The sequence below is a fragment of the Staurois parvus genome, unplaced genomic scaffold (genome assembly GCF_062004578.1).
Source record: "Staurois parvus isolate SC_StPar_1 unplaced genomic scaffold, SC_StPar_1.0 ptg000275l, whole genome shotgun sequence".
Lineage (NCBI taxonomy): Eukaryota > Metazoa > Chordata > Amphibia > Anura > Ranidae > Staurois > Staurois parvus.
Genome location: NW_028318071.1, coordinates 3749715 through 3762102, shown reverse-complemented (window position 1 = coordinate 3762102; position 12388 = coordinate 3749715). Strand labels below are relative to the sequence as shown.

General features: G+C 45.2%; 1 protein-coding gene across 6 annotated transcripts in view; it reads left to right on the top strand.

The window, feature by feature from the left end:
• LOC149459085 (latent-transforming growth factor beta-binding protein 3-like) overlaps nucleotides 1-12388 on the top strand; it is a 999560-nt gene that overhangs the window by 270821 nt on the left and 716351 nt on the right. For all 6 annotated transcript variants that reach the window (XM_089681663.1, XM_089681666.1, XM_089681665.1 and 3 more), the window contains exon 6: nucleotides 965-1087. In XM_089681663.1, the coding sequence (XP_089537789.1) occupies nucleotides 965-1087 (123 nt within the window). The remainder of the gene's footprint in view (nucleotides 1-964; nucleotides 1088-12388) is intronic.

Genomic DNA, 12388 nt, shown 5'->3' with positions numbered 1-12388 from the left:
TCACACAGGAGAGGAGTCCACCCTGTCATTTCTCCCATCCTCTTTCCTGCTGTGAGCTCAACGACAGCAGGAGAGTACATGCAGAAGAGGCGTCCACCCTGCGATTCCTCCCACCATTTTTCCTGCTGTGAGTTCAGCGGCAGTGGTGGCAGGACAGGTCACACAGAAGAGGAGTCCACCCTGCCTGGCAGGAAGAGAGGAGTCCACTCAGGCTGCTAAGTGGTACAGTCGCGGTCCGGGCAGGACTGGCACTCGGTCCGTGTCCGGACCGCAGTCCACCATTTAGTGACACCTGCTTTAGAGTTTCTCATCTCACTTCCTGTTTTGTCTGAAGACAGAAAGTGAGAAAAAAAATTCCCCGTTAAGAAAGAAGTGGCAGAAAAAAAACTTGATCATGTGTTTAAGCATTCTTTAACCTATTACCTACTCTATCCAAAACTACAAAGTTTTCTCTTTGATATACTTTTAAATGCATTATTTTGCAGCCTATAAACACAATAGTAGAAAGTGTTCGCATTTGTTAGTAAATAACAAGAAATTGTTAAATGTATGCAATTTGAAAAAAACTAATTGCATGATGTATCTTGCATCTTGTTGAAAAGCAATCATAGCTGTACTGTCACCTCATTATAAATGGTAACTCATTTTATTGGCAGCTGTGGATTACTTGGAATGTTTCTGCTTTCTTGGTATGCTTCTATATACACATACGTGATTTATAACTGAAGAAACCACTTTGCAGGTAAGGAGGACACAGTTCCTAGACTGGAAATAGTCATTTTGCGGATGCTTTGATAGGAATCCAAATAAGCATAACACTACAAAACTTGCATTTGTAAACCTGTTAATGATGTTTGAGCATTTACTCATAATACTGAATTGTATTGTGAAAATTCTCTAAATACTTGTTCAAAGTACAATTACCTAATTACAATGTATTTTTCCCTGCTTTTATCTTTAACAGATATAAATGAGTGCAGCATGCAAGGTGTTTGTCAAAACGGTGAATGTCTAAACACACAAGGTAGCTTCAGATGTGCATGTAAACATGGATATGTTTTTATCTCCTCTCAGATGCGCTGTACACGTACGTTTTCATTTTTGTGCTCTGTATAGACTGTAAGAGGATTGGCATTGTACATAGTAATGTGATCATTTTCCTGCCTGCATTCAGTCTAAGGCCCTAATTTTCTAGCAACAAAATTGTGAAAATGCAAATGATATTATTCTATAGAGTTGCTGTGACATTGCTTAAGCATACTTGCAAACTGCCCAAGATTTACTGGGAAAGTCATGCTTTTTTTTTTGTAATTCTTTATTTAGACATTGTGCATTTACAAAGAAGTACCATCACACCAATATACAATAAGCGTGAGTAAAAGCTCCGCAAGAAACCACTACTATGTTAGGGCATATGTCAGTAATGTTCCAGTAACCAATAACATTAGACTAGATACAAATTGTCTACATCAGATGCTGTAATAATGCCAAATATACTTGAAATGTAGGGTAATGAACCTAAAATACACAAGGTCTGAATCAAAACCTTATATTGTAGAAGTCAACCTCAATCCCATAAACCCTGGGACATTGAAAGATGTGAAAAATAATGCTCAGGGTGAGGTAAAAGCAAAAAACGAGGATGGACCCTGATCATTTCTTGGGTGGGGGAAAAAGGGGGGGGGGGCTTGTGAGGAGGGGGAAGTGCAAAGGGGGGGGGGGTATGGGACGGAGTGGATCCAGCACTCCTCTGCTCCTTCTACCCCCCCCCCCCAAAAGACCAGCCAGCTGAAGGGGTTAGAAGTAGGTATTAACACCCACCAAACAAATCAAAGAGGGATCAAACAGGCCCAGGGGTAGCAGGCATCATGTCCAGGTATTGTGCCAAGCAAGTTGTCTTGGAAATTCGCTTTAACGAATTTCTCCTTACCGTGAGTACTCGCAGTTGGATGCGCAGAAATCCCCCATAAAGCTGTGCGAATCTCGCTTACCACGACTGCAGCTAAACTACATGATTCCTGCCCATCCAACTGGGTTAGCTCTGTTGAAATGTGGGGGATGGAGCTCCGTTACCCAGGAATGATCACATGACACTCTTAGGTTGCTGTTGGAATTCACATAGAGGAAGTTTTCATTCTCAGCCTCTGGTTTTTATTACAAACACACATATGCCCCCCACATGAATAAGGTCAATCCCCTCCCACAGAACAATGCAATGGGGACTGCCTATACACAGGATGTACATTCCGATTGGAGCATAGCCTTTCCTTTTATCTATCACTAGTCCTCCCCCATGAGCCCTCTGAGGTCAGCAGACTTCCTCCCCTTCCACCCATGAGCCCTCTGAGGTCAGCAGACTTCCTGTCCTAGCTCCTAGCAGTATGTTCATTCTCTGTACAAGCATCCCCCAGACTAAACACCAGTCTGTACCTGGATAGGCCCGATACGATCTTTATTAAAACACATCCATCCAGATACAGTTTCAGGTCGGTAATGGGTTGTAAGATATACATAAGCCTACACGCGGAGTTCACACCGCTTGGCGCCTTGCGGTACAGAGTCCATGTGGTACTATGCTGCTGATATGTGGATACAGGCCCGCGGCCTACCGCCGGCGGCATTCGCATCGAAAGCCGTGGTGGTATACACGCCGGTCTATAAGCGCAGATCTGCCATCTCATCCATTACCGAGCTGAGTACTGTAATACATACATTGTACATGCGCATGGCCCAATTGCAGCCTTCAGAGCTTTAATTAAGCCACACGAGAGACATATGAATAACACTCATATATGACACATTTAAAGTTCAACCAACAATACAAAATTTCCATGACAAAGTGTACACCATCCAAGGCCGCCACATTTCCCCGAAATACATCTTCCTTATTGTTAAGGGAAGCAGTTAGATTTTCCATAGATCTAATTTCATTTAACCTTGCAAACCAATGACTCATAGTTGTTGGGGAGGATTGCTTCTATGCGTGCACCACTTTCAAAAGGTTAGCTGTCAGGGAACATTTATAGCAACTTAAGGGCACAGAGTTGAGCTGTAATAGGTAGGCCAATGGGTCTGTTCCCAGATCCACTGAGGTCAGCTGCAAAACTACGTTCCTCACTCCCATCCACAACTGATTCAGCAGAGACAGTATTGCTTTTTGACAAGCTTTCCTACTCTGCCCTGGGATCAGGGCTGTGAGGACAGCAGCAGCATCATTGCTTTCAGTGTGTGTACTCTCCTTTCTGTCCCCCCACAGCAGTGTCTGGCACTCTCACTCTGTTCCCTCTTAAGTATCTAATCCTCATTCATTTGGATCCTCACCATGATCTCCATTGCTGTACGTGAAAGAACCCAGAGGCAGAGCATAGCAACTGCCAGCTGCTACTGACACTGTGGGGTTGATTTACTAGAACTGGAGAGTGCAAAATCTGGTGTAGCTCTGCATGGAAACCAATCAGCTTCCAGGTTTTATTGTCAAACCTTAATTGAACAATCTGAAGTTAGAAGTTGATTGGCTACCATGCACAGCTGCACTATATTCTATGTGCACCAGTTTTTAGTAAATCTGCCCCTATGTGCAGGCCGGATGGAAGTGCATTACCCAGCCTTGGAGATCCTGCTGAAAGGAATGTGATCTGCGTTGCTGTTGGGTGGTAAAGTGGCAGTGTTTTATGTCAGGAGGGATTTGTTTGCAGGCAGAGGCCAGGAGGTTAAGATGACTAGGCGGTTTGGAAGAGGTTGGGAAGCCTGTTCAGTCTGCAGTCACTGGTGCTGTGTGCTGCTGCTCAGTATGCCCAGATAATGTAAAGCTTAATTTATTACCATTTACCCTGTGTTGATCCAAACGCTGTACAAACAAAAGTGTAAACTAATCACATAAATTAATCACTCTAACTCTTAATAGATACATACAGAGCACTTGGGGATTGTTGTATATCATATAACTGAAGGTTGTTTTCTTTGAGCAGCACTGTTGTATTTATTGTTTTATTTATTAGTAAGCTAGCACAGTAGTTTTTTTTTATTATACAGTGGGGCAAAAAAGTATTTAGTAAGCCACCAATTGTGCAAGTTCTCCCACTTAAAAAGATGAGAGAGGCCTGTAATTGGCATAATAGGTAGACCTCAACTATGAGAGACAAAATGAGAAAAAAAATCCAGACAATCACATTGGCTGATTTGGAAAGAATTTATTTGCAAATTATGGTGGAAAATAAGTATTTGGTCACCTACAAACAAGCAAGATTTCTGGCTCTCACAGACCTGTACCTTCTTCTTTAAGCGGCTCCTCTGTCCTGCACTCATTACCTGTATCAATGGCACCTGTGTGAACTTGTTATCAGTATAAAAGACACCTGCCCACAACCTCAAACAGTCACACTCCAAACTCCACTATGGTGAAGACCAAAAAGCTGTCGAAGGACACCAGAAACAAAATTGTAGACCTGCACCAGGTTGGGAAGACTGAATCTGCAATAGGCAAGCAGCTTGGTGTGAACAAATCAACTGTGGGAGCAATAATTAGAAAATGGAAGACATACAAGACCACTGATAATCTCCCTCGATCTGGGGCTCCACGCAAGATCTCACCCCGTGGAGTCAAAATGATCACAAGAACGGTGAGCAAAAATCCCAGGACCACATGGGGGACCGTCTGAAATTTGCTAGAGAGCATTTGGATGATCCAGAAGAGGATTGGGAGAATGTCATATGGTCAGATGAAACCAAAATAGAACCCTTTGGTAGAAACACAACTCGTCGTGTTTGGAGGAGAGAGAATGCTGAGTTGCACCCAAAGAACACCATACCTACTGTGAAGCATGGGGGTAACAACATCATGCTTTGGGGCTGTTTCTCCGCAAAGGGACCAGGAAGACTGATCCATATACAGGACAGAATGAATGGGGCCATGTATCGTGAGATTTTGAGTGCAAACCTCTTTCCATCAGCAAGGGCATTGAAGATGAAACGTGGCTGGGTCTTCCAACATGACAATAATCCCAAACATACCACCCGGGCAACGAAGGAGTGGCTTCGTAAGAAGCATTTCAAGGTCCTGGAGTGGCCTAGCCAGTCACCAGATCTCAACCCCATAGAAAACCTTTGGAGGGAGTTGAAAGTCCGTGTTGCCCAGCGACAGCCCCAAAACATCACTGCTCTAGAGGAGATCTGCATGGAGGAATGGGCCAACATACCAGCAACAGTGTGTGCCAACCTTGTGAAGACTTAAAGGAAACGTTTGACCTCTGTCATTGCCAACAAAGTATTGAGATGAACTTTTGATATTGACCAAATACTTATTTTCCACCATCATTTGCAAATAAATTCTTTCCAAATCAGCCAATGTGATTGTCTGGATTTTTTTTCTCATTTTGTTTCTCATAGTTGAGGTCTACCTATGATGCCATGGCAATGATCCCAAACATACCGCCCGGGCAACGAAAAAGTGGCTTCGTAAGAAGCTGTCAGGAGCCGCCGCGACACACTGCTCGGCGCAGGCGCAGTGTGCCCGTTCTTGCTGGTGTACGGGCACTAGGTCCTGACCGGCCTCGGCGGAGACGGAACCTGCGCATGCGCACTTGGAGCTGCGGGTGCGCGCCTGGCACCAATGACAGCGCAGGGTGCGGTATTTAAATCCGCCCTGCGCTGACATGAATTGCCGTTTGGTCTCTCTGTGTTCCTGATCCTTGTAGTTGAGGTCTACCTATGATGCCAATTACAGGCCTCTCTAATCTTTTTAAGTGGGAGAACTTGCACAATTGGTGGCTGACTAAATACTTTTTTGCCCCACTGTACATATCACTATTTCACCACTTCTCTGTCCCCTCCACATTGCTCCTGAACTTACTGCCCAACATCATATCCCCTGCACTCCTTCCCTACACATACTGCTTACTTTCATACCCTCCACATGCCTTTCCTGCACATACTGTTCACCATCATACCCTCCACATTCCTCTCCTGTACATACTGCTCAGTCATACCCTCCATACTTCTCTCCTGTACATACTGCTTATAGTCATATCCTCCACACTTCTCTTCTGGACATATTGATCACTACCCTCCACACTTTTCTCCTGCATATCCTGCCAATTGTCATACCCTCCACACGCCCCTCCTGAACATATTGTCTGCTCTCATACTCTGCACACTCCTCTCCTGAACATACTGTCCACTGTCATACCCTCCACACTCATCTCCTGTACATACTGCCCACTATCATACCCTCCACACTCCTCTCTACATACTGATCAGTGTCATACCCTCCACACTCCTCTCCTCTACATACTGATCACTGTCATACCCTCCGCTCTCCTTTCTACATACTGATCACTGTCATACCCTCCACACTCCTCTCCTCTACATACTGATCACTGTCATTCCTTCCACACTTCTTTCCTGAACATATGACCTGTTGTCATGCCTTCCACACTCCTCTCCTGCATATACTGGTCACCATCATACCCTCCACACTCCTCTCCTGCACATACTGCTCACCATCATACCTGTCACATTCCTCTTCTGCACATGCTGCTCACTTTGATACCCTCCACACTCCTCTCCTGTACATACTGCTCACTGTCATACCTTTTGCCTACCTCTTCTGCACATATCGATCATCATCATACCCTCCACACTTTTCTTCTGCATATACTGGCCACTGTCATACCCTCCATGCTCCTCTCCTGTACATACTGCCCACTGCCATACTCTTCACACTCCTTTCCTGAACATATTGCCTGCTGTCATACCTTCCATACTTCTTTCCTTCACATACTGCCCACTGTCATACCCACCACACTTTTCTCTCCTGGGGGACAGCTTCATTTTTATGTATGCAGTGTTTTTCCACTGTTTCTTTACAGTACAGAATGATTGTTCGCATAGTTAATGACTGCAGTCCTCTACTAAAACTGTGGGATCAATGTACATGCTTATTGTTAATACTAGTGTTTTTTTGTTGTTTTTTTTCTTAACCCATAACTACAGCTCTCTTATACGTATATGGTTAATTAACCACTTGGTAACCGCGCTATAGCCAAATGACGGCTACAGCATGGTTACCCAGTTCTGGGAGGGCGTCATATGACTTCCTCCCAGAACACACCCTCCTGTGCACCCCCAGGGGTGCGCACCCAGCAATCTCCATGTTGCTGTGTCCTACGGACACAACTGATCATACAATGAGGTAAAAGGCCAATCACAGCGGCCTTTTACCATGTGATTAGCTGTGTCCAATGACACAGCAGATCACGTAGTAAATACAGTTGCCGCTTATTGGCAACACTTTCCTCACGCTGTCACAGCTTATGAAAAGTACTGCCGATAATTGGCAGCTGATGATCAGTGCCCTGCAGTGCCTCCCATCAGTGCCCAGCAATGCCACCAGTCAGTGCTGCCAGTAAGGGCTGTCAGTCAGTGCCCTCAGTCAGTGTCTCAGCATCATCAGTGCCTCCTCATCAATGCCCATTAGTGCAGCCTATCAGTGCTACCTATCCGTGCCACCTCGTCAGTGCCCATCAGTGCTGCCTATCAGTGCAACCTCATTAACGCATATCAGTGAAGAAGAAAAATTACCTGTTTGCAAAATTTTATAATAGAAACAAAGAAAACTTTTTTTTTCCAAATTGTTTGCTCTTTTTTTGTTTATAGCTCAAAAAATAAAACCCCCAGTGGTGATTAAACACCAAAAGAACACTCTATTTGTGTGAAAAGAATGATAAAAATCCCATATGAGTACAGTTTTGCATGATCACGCAATTGTCATTCAAAGTGCGACAGCGCTGAAAGCTGAAAATTGGCCTGGGCACGAAGGGGGTATAAGTGCCTAGTAGGCAAGTTGTTAAAGTATATCATTAGATTAACAATATGCCTCTTGTAGAACCAAGCCCATATTAAAGTGGTAGTAAACTGCATTAAAAAGAAAAAACAATAAACATTCCCTGCAAGGCAATGGCATAATGTACTAGTATGCATAGCATACTAGCAGATTATGTAAAACATACCCTAAAACTAAGCCTTCCAGTGGTGCACTGTCACCGCTGCAAAGGCTTCCATCTTCACCCAGTCTTCCTTCCAGGTTCACAAGCTCCGGCCATCTGAATGGATGAGCTGCGAAGATGTCACTCCCACGCACAGGAGTCACGGGCCATGGCACACTGCTCTGAAGGAACAGCACAGGTATGTCGTTCCTTCAGAGCGCATGCGCCAGCTAAAAATACCCCCAAATCTCTCCTAAACGGTGCACGTTTAGTAGACATTCATTTTGCCTGTAGGTAAGCTTTATTTTAAGCTTACCTGTAGGTAAAAATTAACAAAGTGGGTTTACTACCACTTTAATTAAATATGCTACCTCTAATTAAAGTACATTCTCCATGTACAATGGCTTACTGGATGCACCGCAGAAAAGGTGTCCCTGGAAATATTTTTGAACTGTTAGCAACTATGCTTATAAATATATATGTAGCGCTCACCCCAAAGGAGCCGCTGGAATTAACGGGCACTTCTGTCCTTACTTCAGTGATAAACCATATATATATTGGATCCACAGTACACCTTGTGGGAAGTTTTATAACAGGTTTAATAAGACAGGTAAAACTCTGCAAATAGACTGCAAATTAACTTGGAAGATAGCAGTTAAATGCACTGAATACACAAACCTTCTAGAATTGGCACAATAACATCAATAAGCACAATATTATTGTATATCCGTATATACCGGTATAGCTATAGATCAGAATTAACCCCCTGCAACTATAGCAGCAATATGTCCCCAGTTAAACTGACATCTCTTTAGGCTCAGTCCCAAATTCACTTGTATACTGTGGGATTGTAACACTGTGTTGCACAGGCCTGTGTTAATGAATCGGTGGAGTGCTCTTAAGAACTGACATGTCACTGGTTAGCAGTTGCTCACCACATCCAAGAAGAACAGTCTCCAGGGGTTAACTCCTTGAAGGGATGATGAATGGGGCTCTGTCTCTCTGGCTAGTTTTTTCCAGTTGTCAATTGTCGGTGCTGCACAATCGCTGAGGTGCCTCACCTGGGATGGTCACATGCCTGCTCTGCGATTTCCAACACTCTGACCTCTCTCTTTGTGCTGGGAGATGTCGTTGCTGTCAGTTACTGCCATCACAGGTGACTGGTACCAATGATCACAGTTGCTGCTGACTTCAGCTGCTGTAGGTATCTGTTGTCCTTAGCAACCTCTGCTGTTCTGGAAACAGTGTCAGTGTACTTCAACAGTAGGGGCTGCAGATTAGCTCCCACATGTCCTCTGCAAAGGCACATGTGGCTTTCCTCTCTCTCCTCCTTGCAAAGCATCCTGGTCCTGTAGTCCTGTGCCATATAAAGTTACATTGTCTGCCTTTGTGATGAAACTTCAAATCCCACAAACACTCCAGTACTGCTGAGAGCTGAGCCAATCAAATCCTTTCTGACAACATGCAGTCTTAAAAGGGAAACAGTTCTTTAAAAGGGAAACAGCAATGGCCCCGCTACATATATATAACTATACATAATTATTGCCTATAGACTGCGGATGGGAAGCTTTGCTGTTGCAGGGTAAACTTACCTGTACCCACATTGGCGGTTCCTGTGCAGCTCACAGAGAGTGCACTAGGGAGCCCTGTGATTGGTATATCACTCAGACACAACAGATCACATTACCACTCTTTATGGGTGATCACATGGTGTTTTACCATGTAATTGCTATGTCCAATAGCAGCAATCACATAGTAAACACTGGAAAGTGAAACTAAAGACCCCACTTCTCTCTGCTCACACACACACAAGCGATCCTGCAGCCTGTGAGTGTACAGCAGCCTGGCAGGCTGCTTGTGCGCTTGCAGACTGCAGTGCCAGTGTCCCTGATCAGTGCCCCTGTATCCCTGATCACTGCCCCAGTGTAGTCCTAATAAAACATGCAGCCAGCCCCATCACCTGTCCCAATGCGCACAAAATCACCATCATACCAGTGTCCTGATCACCGCCATACCAGCGTCCTGATCACCACCATACCCAAAACCAATGCCCTGATCACAGCCATACCCCATACCAGCACCCTGATCACCGTCATATCAGCACCCTGATCACTGCCATATGCCATACCAGCACCCTGATCACCAGCATACACCATACCATTGCCCTGATCACTGCCATATCCCATACCAGCATCCTGATCACTACAATACCCCATACCAGCATCCTGATCACCGCCATGCTCCTTACCAGCATCCTGATTACCACCATACCCCATACCAGCGTTCTGATCACCGCCATATCCCATACCAGTGTCCTGATCACTGCCATACCCCATAACAGAATCCTGATCACCACCATACCTCATGCTAACATCCTGATCACATCATACCAGCATCCGGCATTTTAGGGTCTCAACTGATCAATTTTCAAATATATATCCCATAGTTTGTAGACTCTATAGCTGTCACGCAGATTAAATAATATACACTGTTTTGTGTTATTTTACTCCAAAAATGTAGCAGAATACAGTTTTGCCTATTTTTATGAAGACAAATTACCTATTTGCAAAATTTTATAGCAAAAACTAAGCAAAAATGATTTTTTTGGTCATTTTTCATTTATATAGCAGCAAATTATAAAATCAGTGGGGATCAAATACCACCAAAAGAAAGCTCTGTCTAAAAAAAAAATATTATAAAAATTTCATATGGATACAGTGCTACATGACTAAAGAATAAGTGTCACCTAAAGTGTGATAGTGCTGAATGCTGAAAATTGGCCTGGACTGGAAGGGGGTGAAAGTGTTCAGACTGGAAATTATTATTATTATTATACAGTATTTATATAGCGCCAAAAGGTTTGCTCAGCGCTGTACATTATAGTGGGGGACAGTACATAAGTCAATACAGTAACAAAACAATACAATACATGAGGGGTTCAAGGGCCCTGCTCTTTCAAGCTTAAAATCTAGGAGGGAGGGGATAGTGGTACAGGAGGAAGTGGCTGTGGGGGATGGAGTGGTAGGAGGAGTGAAGGAGATCGGATGTTAGGTGAGGGTGGGGTAGGCTTCCCTGAAGAGATGGGTTTTCAGGGTGCGCCTAAAGGTCAGGAGGGTAGTTGACAGTCTGATGGGTTGGGGTAGTGAGTTCCAGAGGAAGAGAGAAGTCCTGGAGAAGTCCTGCAGTCGGGCGTGGGAGGAGGAGACCAGGGAGCTAGAAAGTAGGAGGTCTTGTGAGGAGCGAAAAGTACGGGTTGGGTGGTATTTGGGTATCAGGTCAGTGAGGTAGTTTGGGGCAGTGTTATGAATGGCTTTGTATGTCAATGTTAGTAGCTTGAATTTAATGCGTTGGGCAATCGGAAGCCAGTGGAGGGAATGACAGAGGGGGGTGGCAGGAGCGGAGCGATTGGTAAGGTGGATGAGTCTGGCCGCTGAGTTCAGGATAGACTGAAGCGGGGATAGCCTGTGTTGGGTTAGGCCGGTGAGAAGGGAGTTGCAGTAGTCCAGACGTGAGATAATAAGGGAGTGAACGAGTTGTTTAGTTGTGTCTGGGGTTAGGAATGTACGTATTTTGGAGAAGTTGCGGAGGGGGAGCCTGCATGAGTTTGCCAGCGGTTGGACATGGGGTTGGAAGGACAGGTTTGAGTCTAGAGTGAAACCTAGGACTTTGGCTTGCGGGGTGGGACTGATGGTGGCGTTGTTGGTCGTGATGGAGAGGATGGGGGGGGGCGTGGGCTGGGGGGAAAATTAGGAGCTCAGTTTTGGAAAGGTTCAATTTGAGGAAATGGAGCGACATCCAGTCTGATATGTCGTTCAGTAGGTGGGTGATACGGGCGGAGACTGAAGGGGTGAGGTGAGGGGTGGAGAGGTAAATTTGCGTGTCATTGGGGTAGAGGTGATAGTTGAAGCCGTGGGAGTGTATCAGTTTGCTGAGTGAGGAGGTGTAGATGGAGAAGAGAAGGGGCCTGAGGACAGAGCCTTGGGGGACCCCAACAGAGAGGGGGAGATGGTAGCATTATAGGTAACCCTGAAGGAGCGTTGGGATAGAGCGGAGGAGAGCCAGGAGAGAGCGGAGTCTCTGATGCCAAGGGAGTGTAGTTTATTAAGGAGGAGGGGGTTGTCAACTGTGTCGAAGGCCGCGGAAAGGTCGAGGAGTAGGAGGACTGAGTAGTGGCCATTAGCTTTGGCGGTTAGCAGGTCATTAGTGATTTTGAGTAGGGTGGATTCGGTGGAGTGTAGGGGACGGAAGTCAGACTGTAGTGGATCGAGGAGGTTGTTGTCAGTGAGGTGGGAGCTTAGGCGAATGTAGACTAACTGCTCAAGGAGTTTGGATGTAAATGGCAGTAGGGAGATGGGTCTAAGGTTGTTCGGGTTGGTGGGGTCCAGGGAGGGTTTTTTGAGTATGGG